Source organism: Pseudophryne corroboree, chromosome 5 (genome assembly GCF_028390025.1).
Source record: "Pseudophryne corroboree isolate aPseCor3 chromosome 5, aPseCor3.hap2, whole genome shotgun sequence".
NCBI lineage: Eukaryota > Metazoa > Chordata > Amphibia > Anura > Myobatrachidae > Pseudophryne > Pseudophryne corroboree.
The window spans coordinates 105019754-105038547 of NC_086448.1; the positions used below are offsets into that span (position 1 = coordinate 105019754).

The 18794-nt window shown below is 47.2% G+C and overlaps 1 protein-coding gene across 1 annotated transcript in view; it reads left to right on the plus strand.

The window, feature by feature from the left end:
* Positions 1-18794, plus strand: part of LOC134927294 (macrophage mannose receptor 1-like) — a 407906-nt gene that overhangs the window by 341755 nt on the left and 47357 nt on the right. Inside the window, exon 27 of the mRNA XM_063921539.1 lies at positions 15962-16078. Within this exon, the coding sequence (XP_063777609.1) occupies positions 15962-16078 (117 nt within the window). The remainder of the gene's footprint in view (positions 1-15961; positions 16079-18794) is intronic.

The window sequence follows — 18794 nt, forward strand, 5'->3', positions numbered from 1 at the left end:
AAGTCTTCTTTAGATGTTGTTTGGCAAACTCTAATCTGGTCTTCCTGTTTTTGTGGCTCACCAATGGTTTACATCTTGTGGTGAATCCTCTATATTCACTCTTGTGAAGTCTACTCTTGATTGTTGACTTTGACACATACATACCTACCGCCTGGATAGTGTTCTTGATCTGGGCAACTGTTGTGAACGGGTTTTTCTTCACCAAGGAAATAATTATTCTATCATCCACCACAGTGGTCTTCTGGGTCTTTTGGTGTTGCTGAGCTCTCCGGTGCTTTCTTTCTTTTTAAGAATGTTCCAAACAGTTGATTTGCTAACACCTAATGTTTTTGCTATCTCTGATGGGTTTGTTTTGATTTTTCAGCCTAATGATGGTTTGCTTCACTGATAGTGGCAGCTATTTGTATCTCATATTGAGAGTCGACAGCAACAGATTCCAAATGCAAATGTCACACCTTGAATCTACTCCAGACCTTTTACCTGCTTAATTGATGATGACATAACGAGGGAATAGCCCACTCCTATCCATGAAATAGCTTTTGAGATGATTGTCCCATTACTTTTGGTCCCTTAAGAAGTGGGAGGCACATATAGAAACCTTTGTAATTCCTACACCGTTCACCTGATTTAGATGTAAATATCCTCAAATTAAAGCGGAAAGTCTGCAGTTAAAGCACAAAGGACCTGACTATGTATATATATATATATATATATATATATATATATACATATACATACATACATACATACATACACACTGTAGACACACACACACACACACACACTGACAAATCAGGATAAGGAGGGTTCCCTGTATACTTAATATGATCCTTTTAGTATAAGAGGACTCCTTATAAAGCATATATACAGTAGTATAATAGTATATACGGAATCTTTATCTTCTTATATTAAGATTTGAAGCTTAATATGGAAAAAAAAGATAGATTACTGTGAGTAGCAGCTGCAGGAGTACAGCTTTAAAAACAAAAGTTTATGCCCGGTGTGTGTATGTTATAAAAATGTGTATGGACTCAGGTTAAGTTTCAGTAATAAATGGACACTTTAATTATAAAACTAGCAATATATATATACAGATGCATTGGTGTATTTATAATGGGTGCTGTGTATGCAGTGCACACGGGCCCCCGGGGTACAGGGGGGCCCACACCGCACACCCTGCACCCATTATTTGTAATACTTACCCTCCGGAGTCCCGCAGCGAAGCAGCAGCGCTGTAGGAATCACTGGGAAAATGGCGCGGTGCCATTTTCCCGGTATTTTGTACATGCGCAGTAGGAAATTCACTGGGAAAATGGCCGCCGCACCATTTTCCCAGAGATCTGCGCATGCGCTCTAGACTCTGGGTCAGCGCTACGGACCCTAGTGCCCAGAGTCGGCGCTGCCGCCAGCTAGAGAGTAGGGGGCCCTGACGGAGCCTGCACACAGGCCTCCTCCTCTCTAGATATGCCTCTGTGCAGATGATTAAAATTATATGCAAAATGATGGTAATATGCAATAAATATTAGTTATTAAGCACTGAGGTCATGGGTTTGATTCCCACCATGGCCCTGTGTGGAGTCTGTATATTCTCCCCTTACTTGCGTGGGTTTCCTCCAGGTGCTCGTTTCCTCCCACAATACAAAAATATACTGGTAGGTTAATTGGGTCGAACAAAATTAATCCTAGCTTCAATGTGTGTGTGTACATGTGGTAGGGAAGGGATACGTTTATGTGACCGGCGGTCAGGAGAGACCATAGAATTTGACGGCAGATAAGAACCACTTGGCCCATCTAGTCTGCCCCGTTTTTGTTTTTTTTTACCATATTTTTATCTCAAACCTTATTTGATCCTTATTTCTTTGTAAGAATATCCCTACGTCTATCCCATGCATGTTTAAATTGCTCTACTGTCTTAGCCTCTACCACCTCTGATGGGAGGTTATTCCACTTGTCCACTACCCTTTCTGTGAAGTAATTTATCCTCAAATTTCCCCTGAACCCCCCCCTCCAGTCTCAGTGCATGACCTCGTGTCCTGTTGCTTCTCTTCATTTGGAGAATGTTTCCCTCCTGGACTTTGTTAAAACCCTTGATACAGTATATTTGAAAGTTTCTATCATGTTCTCCCTTTCCCTTCTCTGCTCCAAATTATACATATTGAGATTTCTTAGTCTTTCGTATTCTATATGAGTCCGTACCAATGACCTATACTATGGCATTATTACTTCTTTCTTTCTGCTGCTGATTCCTCTCCCAATGCAACCAAGCATCTGACTAGCATTCCTCATTTCTTTGTTACATTGCTTACAATTGCTTTAAGTCACCTGAAATAGTGACTCCTAGATCCCTTTCCTCCTCAGTAGTTTCCAGTATAGTACCATTAATACTATATTTAGCCTTTGGATTTTTGAGACCCAAGTGCTTGATTTAGCATTTTTTGTCATTAAACTGTAATTGCCACACTCTTGACCATTCCTCTAGTTTACCTAGATCCTCAATCATTTGTTTTACCCCACCTGGTGTGTCTACCCTGTTGCATACCTTTGTGTCATCTGCAAAAAGGCATACTTTCCCTTTAATGCCATTTGCAATGTCACCAATAAAGATATTAAAAAGCACTGGTCCAAGTACAGATCCATGGGGTACTCCACTGGTAACATTTCCCTCCTGTGAATGCACTCTATTTACCACAACTCTCTGTTTTCTATCCTGCAACCAAGATCTTATCCATTCGATAATCCTAGTATCAAATCCCAAGCGTTCAAGTCTATTTAGCAGTCTGCGATGTGGAACAGTGTCAAAAGCTTTACTAAAGTCTAGATAAGCTATATCCACGGCTCCACCTTTATCCATCACTTTAGTCACACAGTCAAAAAAGACAATAAGATTTGTTTGACATGATCTGCCCCCCAGTGAATCCATGCTGTTTGGGATCCTGAAAATTGCTGTATTTGAGATAGGGTTGTAGAATATCTTTTAAAAGTGTTTCCATCAATTTCCCTAATGCTGATGTAAGAATCACTGCTCTGTAGTTGTTTGCCTTTTCCTTCCTTCCACTTTTGTGCAGTGTGACTACATTCGCTCTTTTCCAGTCCTCTGGAATTACTCCTGTAGCTAATGACTGGTTAATTATTATGTCAATGGTGCTACCACTTTAAGTTCTTTTAGTATCCGTGGATGTATCCCAACTGGCCCCATAGATTTGTCCACTTTCAGCTTTGAGAGTTCTGTTAGGACCTTCTCTTCTGTAAATGTACTTGTTTCATTTTCCTAAATACCTTTAAATTTTTTTGCCTCCTTTACCCACTGACTGGCCCATTTTCTCCTCAGCTTGTGCCTTTGCACATCTGATTACCTTCTTAGTCTCCTTCTGTCTAACAAGATATATCTCTTTGTCTTCATTATTTTGTGTCTGCTTATATTTCCTAAAAGCCATCTTTTTTGCTACTTCTTTCACAAATCACACTGGCTTCCTTTTCCTTGGGTTTTTCCTAACACTTTTGATTCAAAGGTCTGTTGCCTTTAATATTGCACTTTTTAATGTTTCCCACCTCTCCTGCACTGCTTCCAAGTTCCTCCACTCTGCCAAAGAATCGCTTACACATTTTCCCATCCCTACAAAATCAGCCTTCCTAAAATCCAACACCTTTGTTTTTGTATGGGATGAGTCAGTTTCTGTCTTTATGCTGAACCATACTGCTTGATGATCACTGGATCACAGGTTTTCACCCACTTTTACGTCCGATATTCTGTCTCTATTTGTAAGTCTATGGTCTAATATTGCATCTTTTCGAGTGGGCTCCCTCACCAATTGGTGGTGGGATGCTCCCTGAAGGGAATTTAAAATGTCTCTACTTCTAGTGGAACTAGCAACAGACCCCTCCCAGTTTACATCAGGAAGATTAAAGTCTCCCATGATTATTACCTCTCATTTTAATGCCATTTTACTTATGTCCTGCAATAGGTTCTTGTCCAGTTCCTCTTCCTGACCTGGTGGCCTGTATATCACGCCAATAAGAATAATCGACTTCTCCCCTGTTTCTGTGGTCACCAAAGGGCCTCAGATTTTTCTTTAATACTGTATTAAGGTAGTATTTATGCTTATTTTTAACATACATTGCTACCCCTCCTCCGATTCTTCCCATTCTGTCCTTCCTTAACACAGTATATCCCGGTATAGCTATGTCCCAGTCATGATTTTCATTGCACCATGACTCCGTAATTGCCAAAATATCTAGATCATCCCTTGTCATTATTGCAATTCGTTCTGGGATTTTATTTCCTAAGCTCCTAGTATTTGCACACATAGCTTTTAGAGTCTCGTTTGTGCTTTTTCTGTTCCTAGCTATGTTCTTTTCTCTGCCTATGTTTATTTGGTTTTGATCTGAATTTTCTTCTGTTGCTGTGGATATGCTTCCTATTCCCTTTGCCTGCAGAAACAATACCTCTGTGTTGGGGGAGCAGATTGCTTGTGTTGTGCATACACACTGCCCGATCCGTTGGGGACTGACGTCATGAACTGGGCGGGCGTGTACACACGCCCGCTCAGTTCAGCTGTCATTCACCACCGGCTGCCGCAGCATGTGTATGGACAGTCAGCTGATCGCCAGTACATATACAGTGATGCACCAATATATCGGTAGATATATTGTACGTCGGCTGTGCTGCAGGGCTGACGCGATAGTTCACAGACATATCACCCGTACACATTGGCTGACGGACCCGCGATGTATCGGACGTTTAATACAACGGCCAACATATCAGCCAGTGTGTACGGGCCATTACACTGTGACACCTAACTGCTGTCCTCTATCTAACACTCAGCAGCTTCTTTCACTTGCCTAACACTGATTTCTCACTTCTATCCCTTATTTGTGTGATACCCTGGGGTGGTATGGCTGGGGTACTTTGGAGGTGCTCTGCACCCCAGAGGCGAACCCCTACAATGTTATGGACCTGTCCAATGAGGTCACTGTGAAGTAGGTGGGCTGGCTCATATATTGCCAATATATGCCAAGAACCTCAGATACGATAGTTGTTATAATTTTAATGGTGTATGGTGCACCTGCACTCTTGTTCGTATATTGTAGTACTTACTTATCTGCCCCACCTGCACTGCACATGGTTTTTTCCCATTAGAGAAAATTTTTGTTGCTGCGGTCAGGTCTGAATTAGGCCCTAAGTCCCAGGAAGGTAGCACATCCCATTATAAGAAGCTAGGGTGTGAAGTCCAGACCCTCTCTCCACAATATGTCCAGTGTAACCTGCTGGTGTTTCCTTTCCTCCTTTTTTCCCCCAGCTATGTGGGTCCTGGTGAATTGACAGGAGTGTGCAGTGTTACTGTAAGACTGTGTGACCACGACATTGCCATGTGGCCACTTCCTGGTAATGGGGTAAAGCATTGGGGTCAAACATGGTTTTATACCTATGCAACTAAAACAATAGGGAGTTGTTGTTACACATTCCCCTCTGGCAGAATGCACCTAGAAAACAAGTTACACATAAGGAGAAGCACACCTTTTGCTCTTTAAATCAGCAGGAGTGCAGCTGCATGCACTCCTGTCCTTGCAACTGAAAGCCCCCCCCCCCCCTTTTTTTTTTCCAGGGCACCACCTGCAGCAGCATTGCTCCTCATTGTCTGGTGGTGGCGAAGCTTATCTATGCATGAGTCATGTGAGTGGACAGTGGAAGTTAAGGGGAGGGGGAAGTGAGCTGCATGAAGGCTGCTGCCTGTACCGAACAGCCAGCCAGTGATCAAAACATGCAAGACAGCGCAACCCACTCCAACCCCCCCATCCCCCAGGTCACAGTCCGATAAGCCCCGCCCCCTCACGAATAAGTTCTCAATCATGCTAGCTGCCTGCCAAGCAGCCGGACACAGCAGCCTCAGCCTGACAGTGATAGCCAGGAGGCAGGCAAAGAATCCTTCCCGGCTGTATATACAGACACAGCTCTACAGTGGCCCTAGTGGTGGAAGATCGTACTGGCCTGGGGGAGCATAAGGCACTCTGCCCCCCTGCCCAGCCCACCACTGGCTGTGACCGAAGTTACCTCAGTTTGTTCTCCCAGATCCCCACCCCAGGAACAGGCCACAATTCTGCTCTTATTAAATGACAGACACAGAGGGTGGGAGTGTCTGTCACTCAATCAGGTACATGGTCTTTGCAGAGAGCAATCCTCCCTGTGACTGGAGCAGGACCATGGCGCTGTCATAATGGTTGCTATGTTGGAACACCAGTGACCTGCTGTGAGGAAAAATGGCTGAGGAGGCACTGGCTAGTATCAGAGCCAGATTTACACACACTTACTGTATATGAACCTGATGGTTCTGTGGGCATTATACAAAGGTGCAGCTGTATACTGTATACTGCTGGAAAATTGGTGAGTTTTGATCAATGATGTCATACTCTCCAACATTTTACACATAAAGATCGGTACAAATTAGGAAAGGGGCATGGCCACGGGTAAAGGGGGCGTGGCCATGCCCTTTTCCTATACTTTCAATGGAAGTTTGTAGAGCTAAAAATCGGTACAGACCATAAAAAAAGGTAAAAAGGTACAATTGGAGGGTATGTGGTGTGCGGACATGGCACTGCCTCACCGGTCATACTCCACGATACTCCAGAGTTTTGACTATAAAAATTATTAGACTACTACAAAGGAAATATTTATAATATCTTCTTTGTATTTTTATATACATTTTATAGTCAAAACTTTGGAGTATACTGGAGTATGACAGGAGAGGCAGTGCCTCACCTCACCACATATCACTGGTGGAGACAGAGAGGGAGAGACATGGAAGATCGAGAGACAGGTGGGGACGAGTGAGCAAGAGACAGGCAGGGGTGACCAGATAGGAAAATAAACTCTGCAATAGCCAAAATTCTAATATAATAATAAATCCGCATACCCTCCAACTGTACCTTTTTAATAGGTACAGTACCTTTTTTTTATGGTCTGTACTGATATTTGGCTCTGCAAACGTCCATTGAAAGTATAGGAAAAGGAGTGTGGTCACGCCCCCTTTACCCTTGGCCATGCCCCCTTTTCGGATTTGTACAGATTTTTATGTGTAAAATGTTGGAGGGTATGAATCCCACATATCAGTGTGTGATGGGAGCTGTGTTATTCTCAACATTTATCACTGACTGTACAGACCCCTCTTCTCTATATAATAATAATACTACCATATATCAGTATGTGTCGGGAGATACTTTATTCCCCCTCAGATATTGCTGTACAGTCGCCTCTCCTCTAAATAATAATGATACCACATATTAGTGTGAGCTGGAAACTGTTATTCCCCCTCATATATCACTGTACAGTCCCCTCTCCTCTAAATAATAACAATACCACATTTCTCTGACGTCCTAGTGGATGCTGGGAACTCCGTAAGGACCATGGGGAATAGCGGCTCCGCAGGAGACTGGGCACAACTAAAAGAAAGCTTTTAGACTACCTGGTGTGCACTGGCTCCTCCCACTATGACCCTCCTCCGAGCCTCAGTTAGATTTTTGTGCCCGGCCGAGCTGGATGCACACTAGGGGCTCTCCTGAGCTCCTAGAGAGAAAGTATATTTTAGGCTTTTTATTTTACAGTGAGACCTGCTGGCAACAGGCTCACTGCACCGAGGGACTAAGGGGAGAAGAAGCGAACCTACCTGCTTGCAGCTAGCTTGGGCTTCTTAGGCTACTGGACACCATTAGCTCCAGAGGGATCGACCGCAGGACCCGTCCTTGGTGTTCGGTCCCGGAGCCGCGCCGCCGTCCCCCTTACAGAGCCAGAAGCAAGAAGAGGTCCGGAAAATCGGCGGCATGAAGACTTCTTTCTTCACCAAGGTAGCGCACAGCACTGCAGCTGTGCGCCATTGCTCCTCGTACACACTTCACACTCCGGTCACTGAGGGTGCAGGGCGCTGGGGGGGGGGCGCCCTGAGCAGCAATAAAAACACCTTGGCTGGCTAAACAATCACAATATATAGCCCCAGAGGCTATATATGTGATAATTACCCCTGCCAGAATCCATAAAAAAGCGGGAGAAAAGTCCTCGAAAAAGGGGCGGAGCTATCTCCCTCAGCACACTGGCGCCATTTTTCCCTCACAGCTCCGCTGGAAGGAAGCTCCCTGGCTCTCCCCTGCAGTCTACACTACAGAAAGGGTAAAAAAGAGAGGGGGGGGCACTAAATTTAGGCGCAGTTTAATACAATAAGCAGCTATAAGGGGTCATAATTCAGTTAGTCCCTGCATTATATAGCGCTCTGGTGTGTGCTGGCATACTCTCTCTCTGGCTCCCCAAAGAGCTTTTTGTGGGGTCCTGTCCTCAATCAGAGCATTCCCTGTGTGTGTGCGGTGTGTCGGTACGGCTGTGTCGACATGTTTGATGAGGAGAGTTATGTGGAGGCAGAGCAAATGCCTGTAAATGTGATGTCACCCCCTGCGGGGCAGACACCTGAGTGGATGGATTTATGGAAGGAATTATGAGCTAGTGTCGACTCCTTACATAAGAAATTTGATGACATGCCAAATGCGGGACAGCCGGCTTCTCAGCTCGTGCCTGCCCAGACGCCTCAAAAGCCATCAGGGGCTCTAAAACGCCCGCTACCTCAGATGGCAGACACGGATGTCGACATGGATTCAGATACCAGTGTCGACGACGATGAGACTACTTTAATGTCCAGTAGGGCCATTCGTTACATGATTGAGGCTATGAAAGAGGTATTACACATTTCTGATATTACCCCAGGTACCACAAAAAAGGGTATTATGTTTGGAGAGAAAAAACTTCCAGTAGTTTTTCCCCCATCTGAAGAATTAAATGAAGTGTGTGACGAAGCGTGGGCTTTTCCCGATAAGAAATTGGTAATCTCTAAAAAGTTACTAATGGCATACCCTTTCCCACCAGAGGATAGGTCACGTTGGGAAACACCACCTAGGGTGGATAAAGTGCTCACACGCTTATCAAAAAAGGTGGCACTACCGTCCCCGGATACGGCCGCCCTCAAGGAGCCTGCTGATAGGAAGCAGGAGGCCATCCTGAAGTCTGTATATACACACTCAGGCATTATATTGAGACCAGCTATTGCGTCAGCATGGATGTGCAGTGCTGCTGCTGCGTGGTCAGACTCCCTGTCGGAAAATATTGACACCCTAGACAGGGACACTATTCTGCTAACCATAGAGCATATAAAAGACTCTGTCTTATACATGAGAGATGCACAGAGGGAGATCTGCCGGCTGGCATCTAAGATAAGTGCAATGTTCATTTCTGCTAGGAGAGGCTTATGGACTCGGCAGTGGACAGGGGATGCAGATTCTAAAAGGCACATGGAAGTTTTGCCTTATAAGGGTGAGGAGTTGTTCGGGGATGGTCTCTCTGACCTAGTTTCCACAGCAACAGCTGGGAAGTCAGCTTTTTTGCCCCATGTTCCCTCACAACCTAAGAAAGCGCCGTATTATCAGGTACAGTCCTTTCGACCCCAGAAAAGCAGGCGGGGGAAAGGCGGGTCCTTTCTGCCCAAGGGCAGAGGTAGAGGCAAAAGACTGCCGCAAGCAGCAGGTTCTCAGGAACAAAAGTCCTCCCCCGCTTCTTCCAAGTCCACCGCATGACGGTGGGGCTCCACAGGCGGAGCCAGGTACAGTGGGGGGCCGCCTCAAAAATTTCAGCGATCAGTGGGCTCGCTCACAGGTGGATCCCTGGATCCTTCAAATAGTATCTCAGGGGTACAGGCTGGAATTCGAGACGTCTCCCCCACGCCGTTTCCTCAAATCTGCCTTACCGACAACTCCCTCAGACAGGGAGGCTGTGCTAGAGGCAATTCACAAGCTGTATTCTCAGCAGGTGATAGTCAAGGTGCCTCTACTTCAACAAGGACGGGGTTACTATTCCACTCTGTTTGTGGTGCCGAAACCGGACGGTTTGGTCAGACCCATTTTAAATTTGAAATCCTTGAACACATACATAACGAAATTCAAGTTCAAGATGGAATCGCTCAGGGCGGTTATTGCAAGCCTGGACGAGGGGGATTACATGGTATCCCTGGACATCAAGGATGCTTACCTGCATGTTCCCATTTACCATCCTCACCAGGAGTACCTCAGATTTGTGGTACAGGATTGCCATTACCAATTCCAGACATTGCCGTTTGGACTGTCCACCGCACCAAGGGTGTTTACGAAGGTAATGGCAGAAATGATGATACTCCTTCGAAAAAAGGGAGTTTTAATTATCCCGTACTTGGACAATCTCCTTATAAAGGCGAGGTCCAAGGAGCAGTTGTCAGTCGGGGTAGCATTATCTCGGGAAGTGCTACAACAGCACGGATGGATTCTAAACATTCCAAAGTCACAGCTGGTTCCTACCACATGTCTGCTGTTCCTGGGGATGGTTCTGGACACAGACCAGAAAAAAGTGTTTCTCCCGGAGGAGAAAGCCAAGGAGCTGTCATCTCTACTCAGAGACCTCCTGAAGCCAAAACGGGTATCGGTGCATCACTGCACGCGAGTCCTGGGAAAAATGGTGGCTTCCTACGAAGCAATCCCATTCGGCAGGTTCCATGCAAGAACTTTTCAGTGGGACCTGTTGGACAAGTGGTCCGGCTCGCATCTTCAGATGCATCGGCTGATAACCCTGTCTCCAAGGACCAGGGTATCTTTGCTGTGGTGGCTGCAGAGTGCTCATCTTCAAGAGGGCCGCAGGTTCGGCATACAGGACTGGGTCCTGGTGACCACGGATGCCAGCCTTCGAGGCTGGGGGGCAGTCACATAGGGAAGAAACTTCCAAGGAATTTGGTCAAGTCAAGAGACTTCTCTACACATAAATATTCTGGAACTGAGGGCCATTTACAATGTCCTAAGTCAGGCAAGGCCCCTGCTTCAAAACCGGCCGGTACTGATCCAATCAGACAACATCACGGCAGTCGCCCATGTAAACAGACAGGGCGGCACAAGAAGCAGGATGGCGATGGCAGAAGCCACAAGGATTCTCCGATGGGCGGAAAATCACGTGTTAGCACTGTCAGCAGTGTTCATTCCGGGAGTGGACAACTGGGAAGCAGACTTCCTCAGCAGACACGACCTACACCCGGGAGAGTGGGGACTTCATCCAGAAGTCTTCCAACTGCTGGTAAACCGTTGGGAAAGGCCACAGGTGGACATGATGGCGTCCCGCTTAAACAAGAAGCTAGAGAGATATTGCGCCAGGTCAAGGGACCCTCAAGCAATAGCTGTGGATGCTCTAGTGACACCGTGGGTGTACCAGTCGGTTTATGTGTTCCCTCCTCTGCCTCTCATACCAAAGGTACTGAGAATAATAAGAAGACGAGGAGTAAGGATGATACTCGTGGTTCCGGATTGGCCAAGAAGAGCTTGGTACCCAGAACTTCAAGAAATGGTATCAGAGGACCCATGGCCTCTACCGCTCAGACAGGATCTGCTGCAGCAGGGGCCCTGTCTGTTCCAAGACTTACCGCGGCTGCGTTTGACGGCATGGCGGTTGAACACCGGATCCTAAAGGAAAAGGGCATTCCGGAGGAAGTCATTCCTACGCTGATTAAAGCTAGGAAGGATGTTACAGCAAAACACTATCACCGCATATGGCGGAAGTATGTTGCTTGGTGTGAGGCCAGGAAGGCCCCAACGGAGGAATTTCAGCTGGGTCGTTTCCTGCACTTCCTACAGTCAGGGGTGACTATGGGCCTAAAATTAGGTTCCATTAAGGTCCAAATTTCGGCTCTGTCGATTTTCTTCCAGAAAGAACTGGCTTCGCTGCCTGAAGTTCAGACTTTTGTTAAGGGAGTGCTGCATATTCAGCCCCCTTTTGTGCCCCCAGTGGCACCTTGGGATCTCAACGTGGTGTTGAGTTTCCTAAAGTCACATTGGTTTGAGCCACTTAAAACCGTGGATTTGAAATATCTCACGTGGAAAGTGGTCATGCTGTTGGCCTTGGCTTCGGCCAGGCGTGTGTCAGAGTTGGCGACTTTGTCATGTAAAAGCCCTTATCTTATTTTCCATATGGATAGGGCAGAGTTGAGGACTCATCCTCAGTTTCTCCCGAAGGTGGTAATCAGCTTTTCACTTGAACCAACCTATTGTGGTGCCTGCGGCTACTAGGGACTTGGAGGATTCCAAGTTACTGGACGTAGTCAGGGCCCTGAAAATTTATGTTTCCAGGATGGCTAGAGTCAGGAAAACTGACTCGCTATTTATCCTGTACGCACCCAACAAGCTGGGTGCTCCTGCTTCTAAGCAGACTATTGCTCGCTGGATTTGTAGCACAATTCAGTTTGCGCATTCTGCGGCGGGACTGTCGCATCCTAAATCTGTAAAAGCCCATTCCACGAGGAAGGTGGGCTCGTCTTGGGCGGCTGCCCGAGGGGTCTCGGCTCTACAACTTTGCCGAGCTGCTACTTGGTCAGGGTCAAACACGTTTGCAAAATTCTACAAATTTGATACCCTGGCTGAGGAGGACCTTGAGTTCTCTCATTCGGTGCTGCAGAGTCATCCGCACTCTCCCGCCCGTTTGGGAGCTTTGGTATAATCCCCATGGTCCTTACGGAGTTCCCAGCATCCACTAGGACGTCAGAGAAAATACGATTTTACTTACCGGTAAATCTATTTCTCGTAGTCCGTAGTGGATGCTAGGCGCCCATCCCAAGTGCGGATTGTCTGCAATACTTGTAAATAGTTATTGTTAACAAATCGGGTTATTGTTGAGAGCCATCTGTTCAGAGGCTCCGTTGTTATCATACTGTTAACTGGGTTTCTTATCACGAGTTGTACGGTGTGATTGGTGTGGCTGGTATGAGTCTTACCCGGGATTCAAAATCCTTCCTTATTGTGTCAGCTCTTCCGGGCACAGTATCCTAACTGAGGCTTGGAGGAGGGTCATAGTGGGAGGAGCCAGTGCACACCAGGTAGTCTAAAAGCTTTCTTTTAGTTGTGCCCAGTCTCCTGCGGAGCCGCTATTCCCCATGGTCCTTACGGAGTTCCCAGCATCCACTACGGACTACGAGAAATAGATTTACCGGTGAGTAAAATCTTATTATTTGTGTGAGCTGGGAACTGTTATTCCCCCTCATATATCACCACTGACTCCTCAGGCCTCTAGATAATAATACCACATGTGCTGGGAGCTGTGTAATTCCCTCTCATATATATCTGTACAGACCTCTCTCCTCTATTTAATAATACCACATAGTGTGTTCTGGGAGCTGTGTAATTTCACTGTTTGGCCCTTCTACTGTAAACAATAAAAATACCACATACTGTATCAGAGTGTGTTGGAAGTTGATAATTAAAATACTGCTTCCTTTTACCATCCCTACCAGTGTCACTTGTCTTACCTACATGGTGGATTCTGTTTAACTTGGAACCTCTGCAGAAATTGCTCCTCCCTGGACAGACAATGTCTTCAGTCAGTATTCATTATTCATGTAGGAGATCACATGGTCCAGAAGATGCCTGGAATAACACCAATGTCAATAACGTATAACAGAGGTTCATCCAGACCTAATGCCCCATGTCTCTACAGCCTCCGGCCCCCTGTGTCTCGCCAGCAGAGGCGTAACTAGGGTTTTTGGAGCCCGGGGCAAGATCAATAATGGCGCCCCTCCCCCCCCCCAAAAAAAAACTACAAAAGGAAAGTATGTGCACATGCCACCGGTGTCACTGTATATAAAGATGTCAGGGTGTGTATGTATAGATGTAGGTGCAGTGGTCGAAGTGGAATTTTTGAAGGGGGAATGAAAAAGTGTAGATAGCAATTATGCGCGCCTCCAGAAAAGGGCGTGGTCACTCAAAAGGGGCGTGTCCTTCAGTGTAGTAGGACCACTTATACTATCTAGTACTGGTGCCCCTTTCACATTATAACACATGGTAAGAGCCGATATTCACATTACCCCACACGGTATGAGCCAAAATTCACATTATAGCACACGGTATGAGCCGAAATTCACATTACCCCACATGGTATGAGCCGAAATTCACATCACCCCACACGGTATGAGCCGAAATTCACATTATAGCACACGGTATGAGCCGAAATTCACATTATAGCACATAGTATGAGCCGAAATTCACATAATAGCACACAGTATGAGCCAAAATTCACATTATAGCACACGGTGTGAGCCGAAATTCACATTACCCCACACGGTATGAGCCGAAATTCATATTTTAGCACATGGTATGAGCCAAAATTCACATTATAGAGTGAGGGGATCCTACCCCCTTAATTAACAAGGCCTGTGGGGCACTGTGGTGAGGGGAGCCTACCCCCTTAATTAACTAATCCTGCGGAGCACTGTGGTGAGGGGAGCCTACCCCCTTAATTGAGTAATTGCAGCGTTTAGCAGCGGAAGGGTTGCAGCGGTTTCTCACACCAATCTGCGGCACTTCTGCCACTCCACATCTTCGGCACCACCTGGGATGCAGAGCACCGCATCGGGGATGCACCCTTTTCAGTGTGGTCTGCTACACTCCGAAGGAGTTCGTCTCTCCTGCTGCAGGATCCCGATGTGCGCCGGCCTCCCCGCTCTTACTGCCACGGTAAGCATTAGTATCGTTTACCGCAGTGGCCATTTACTATGGCATATGTATTGAACCTCGGGAACTGAGATGCCCTTCTCACCGTACAGCTGTGTGGCCGAGACGGGCGGGGGACAGCCAGCAGCAGCAGCAGCATGCCGGATATCAGCAGCCGAGGGTGCGGGCTGTACATACTTGAGGCAGCTGGATATTCAACAGTGCTGAGAGCCTCCGGAACCACCCCCCCCCCCCCCCGGAGCTGCAGTACACCAGCAGAGGACACCCATCCCACGAACCCTGCGTAGCCCAAAGCCAGAGATCGGCAGCATGTTGAATGCAGAAGCAGAAGCCGCTTGTTGCCGGTCTACATGCTGCCGATCTCCGGCTTTGGGCTCTGCACCGCTCCGCACGTGCCTTACAACCCGCACCCTCGGCTACTGATATCCGGCACGCTGCCCCTGCTGCTGGCTTTCCACCTGCCCAGCTCAGCCACCCAGCTGGATGGTGACTGAGAAGGGCATCTCAGTGCCCGTGGTTTAATATATATACCTCTTCAGTAAATGGCCTCAGTGGTAAATGGTACTAATGCTTACCGTAGCGGTAAGCATTACTACATCCCACCTACACACACAGACTGCCCCACCCCCTTACTTAAACACACACACACTGTCGATTACACACACACAGACTGACCACCCCCAAACCCCACACACACCCACTCAGACTACACACACACATTCTCATACTTTCCCCTCCCCCACACACACTGGAGTGCAAAAATTGACACACACTCACACTGTCCCACACATACGCACTCACACTGTCCAGCACCTATGTTACTCCAACCCCATGCTGCCTGTGTCCCCTCCAGTCCCATGTTACTCCAGCCACATGCCCATTGTGTCCCCTCCAGCTACATTGCAAACTGTGTCCCCTCCAGCCCCATGCCCCCGTGTTCCCTCGAGCCACATGCGTCAGGTGTGTGTGTGGGGGGCGGGGGCGGGGCAGAGGTTGAGATCTATGTAATGGATGGTCCAGTGCATAGACTGACCACACCTAGTTGCCAGTGGCTGGCAGAGGGTGGGTGGAGTCTGAACCACAAGGGCCGATGGAAGGAGCTGTTTCAACCGGGCATGTGCAATAACTTCCTCTTCAGGCCGAACAGTGAATGCTATCTGATTGAAGCTGAGCTCCATTCACGGCAGTCGGCCTCGCAGCAGTTGTGAGTGAGCCGGCCAAGAAGAAACTCAAAATTCCCGGGCAGCCATGCTTGTTCTAACGTTATCTATCACTAAAATATATTATGCATTATCATCTGTGGCCAGTAGAATGCCCTTTAATCCTGTGGTTAATATTTGAGGAGTGTGGAGGAGTTTGTCTAGGTAAGCAAAATTATCCACCGTGAAATTTATTATGTATGAATATGTTGTGTTTTTTTTAGGCGGCAGCTTACTGTCAATTGAAGATTTCGTTGAGTCAGATTTCATATTCCACCATCTGGAGACACTCCAGGACAGAGAGAGGACGTTTTGGTTGGGACTTTATAGGAATGTGGAAGGTACAGTAGCCTTTCTCAAAACATTGCTATTTTAATTTTACAAATAAGTGGTTTTAACAATGCACATTTTGAAATGACACAAGCTGGCAATGTGTTACATGAGTCACAATGGGATCAGTGTCCAATTCAGCCACACAGGTAGGTGGCCAAATTGGACTGATATAGGCTATGTTGACCACATGCGCAGCATTATGCTCTTTACTAGGACCTTTTAGTGAGGTTGGACGCTAACCACATGCACAAGTTGATAGTAGATATCTTCCAACCTATGATCCCGATAGTGATTTCAACTGAATATTATCAAGCATTGGGATAATTTTGGCGCATACATCACTTCAGCATATGTAGCCAGCTTAGCCCACAGACACCTCAAGAAGGAATAACTAAAGGGCTCTTGGATATCGTTGAAGGACAGGCACTCTAAACAGCCTCTGTCCTTGCACTATTGCCCTCACTTATTTTTGCTCGCACAGTGGACCTCAATACTAAAGAGTGCTAGATGTGTACCTCGAGTTTATTTGGTTTGGCTCCACAGGACCTTGAGGGTCATCCATCACAATCTTCCTGCATCCACACAATGCAAATGTAATTACTTCTGATTTAAGTGGCATTTAAAGCATTAGTTAAGTTTGCAGCCATATGAACAGTCAGTTGCATCTTATGATTAAAACCGCTTGTGGCCCCGTATTGTTGAAGATGTGAATCGGGGAGGAGGAGCTGATAATTACTACCAGGCTTGGCTTGGGTAACAGGAGAGAATGGGATGTTGTCAACTGTGAAGGAGTCTAGGCAGTGGCGTAACTAGAAATTTTTCTCCCCCAAGCCAAAAAATCCTTCGGCGCCCCCCCCCCCCCCATACACCCCGTAATTGCCTGCGGCGCGCGCTGGCAAAAAGGGTGTGTGGCTTTGTCGAAATGGGCGTGGCTTTGCGTGGAGGGCGTGGCATTGCAGGAAAAGACTACCTTATACCCCAGTTTTGCAACCTGCACGCCCAGACGTTGGCCACCACAGGAAAGAAAAATAATCCTGATTCATGCCCCTTACATTATTTGTCATTTTTCCTCCTTATAGTAATGCCCAGTATACATTATTCCACATACTGCAATGGCCCTTAGACATTATTCCACACACAATCAGTGATCGCGCTGAGCCAAAAAAAAAAGTGGGTCCCAGGGACCCTTCACTTTTAAAAATTGGGGTCCTACCGGTCTTTTTCTGGGTCCCATCGGAATGAAGGTTCTTATTAATTTTAATCTTGTTTGGACACTACAAAAGTGTTGCAAGATGGGGGGGATGGGGTGACAATGCTGCTGGGCTGTGTAGCATGCAGGACACCCTGCACCAGAGCTGTAACTAGACATTTTGGTGCCCTTAGGCAGAAAGTGAATTGGTGTTAGACCACTTAGACCACAAAGAACAGGTAGTGCGCGCCGTAGGCGCGCCGCAAAATTTTAGGGGCGTGGCTTCATAGGGAAGGGGCGTGGCCACATAATAGTGTCAATTCACATTACACCACACAGTAGTGGCGCTTATACACATTGCACCAGGTAGAACCTCCTATGCACACTGATCCAGGTAGATCACGTCATACACTTTGCTCCAGGTACAGCACGTCATACACTTTGCACCAGGTACAGCACGTCATACACTTTGCACCAGGTACAGCACGTCATACACTTTGCACCAGGTAGAGCACGTTATCATACACATTGCCGCTAGGTAGAGCACGTTATCATACACAGTGCGCCAGGTAGAACACGTTATACACACTGCGCCAGGTAGAGCACGTTATCATACACATTGCGCCAGGTAGAGCATGTTATCATACACATTGCCGCTAGGTAGAGCAAGTTATCATACACATTGCCGCTAGGTAGAGCAAGTTATCATACACATTGCGTCAGGTAGAACACGTTATTATACACATTGCGCCAGGTAGAACACGTTATTATACACATTGCGCCAGGTAGAACACGTTATTATACACAATGCGCCTGGTAGAGCACTGAGGCACATTGCAGTAATCACTCACTTATCACCTCCAGTTGCACGAAGGGGCCGTTTGACACAAGTGGTTCCGCCCCCAGCAGCAACTCACTGACACTCACCATTTTTTCTGACAGCACAGTGCAGTGAGTGCACTGGCACAAGTAGCCAGCCTGCGCCTGTAGTAGCCGCAGCCTGGAGGAGCTCTATGTGAAATCGCAAGCAGAGGCTGTTCTCTGGCAAGAAGGAGCTCGTCCAATCGCTTCCCCTGACGGGCTGGCCACTGCTAAATATACCGATAATCAGTTCCAACTGTGTCAAAGTAGTGGAGCCCCAGGTGCAATGGGAAAGTCAGTGTCACTGCACAGTTGTACTGATATACTGGTATATTTAGCAGTGGCCAGCCCGTCAGGGGAAGCGATCGGAGGAGCTCCTTCTTGCCAGCCTCTGCTTGCGATTTCACAGATAGCTCCTTCATGCTGCGGCGCCGGCTGGCTACTTGTGCCAGTGCACTCACTGCACTGTGCTGTCAGAAAAATGGTGTCAGTGAGGCCCTGACACTCTGAGCGGCCTCACATTGCACACACGGAGCTTGCAGCCCCCGGACATCCCGCATCTGCACCAGCTACTCCAGGTGAAGCGGGGCGATGCAGCACTGTCTACTGCTTACCTACAGCGGGAGCTGCGCAGCCCGGACGGCTCCTGCTGGAAGGTAGTTGTCGGGTCTCGG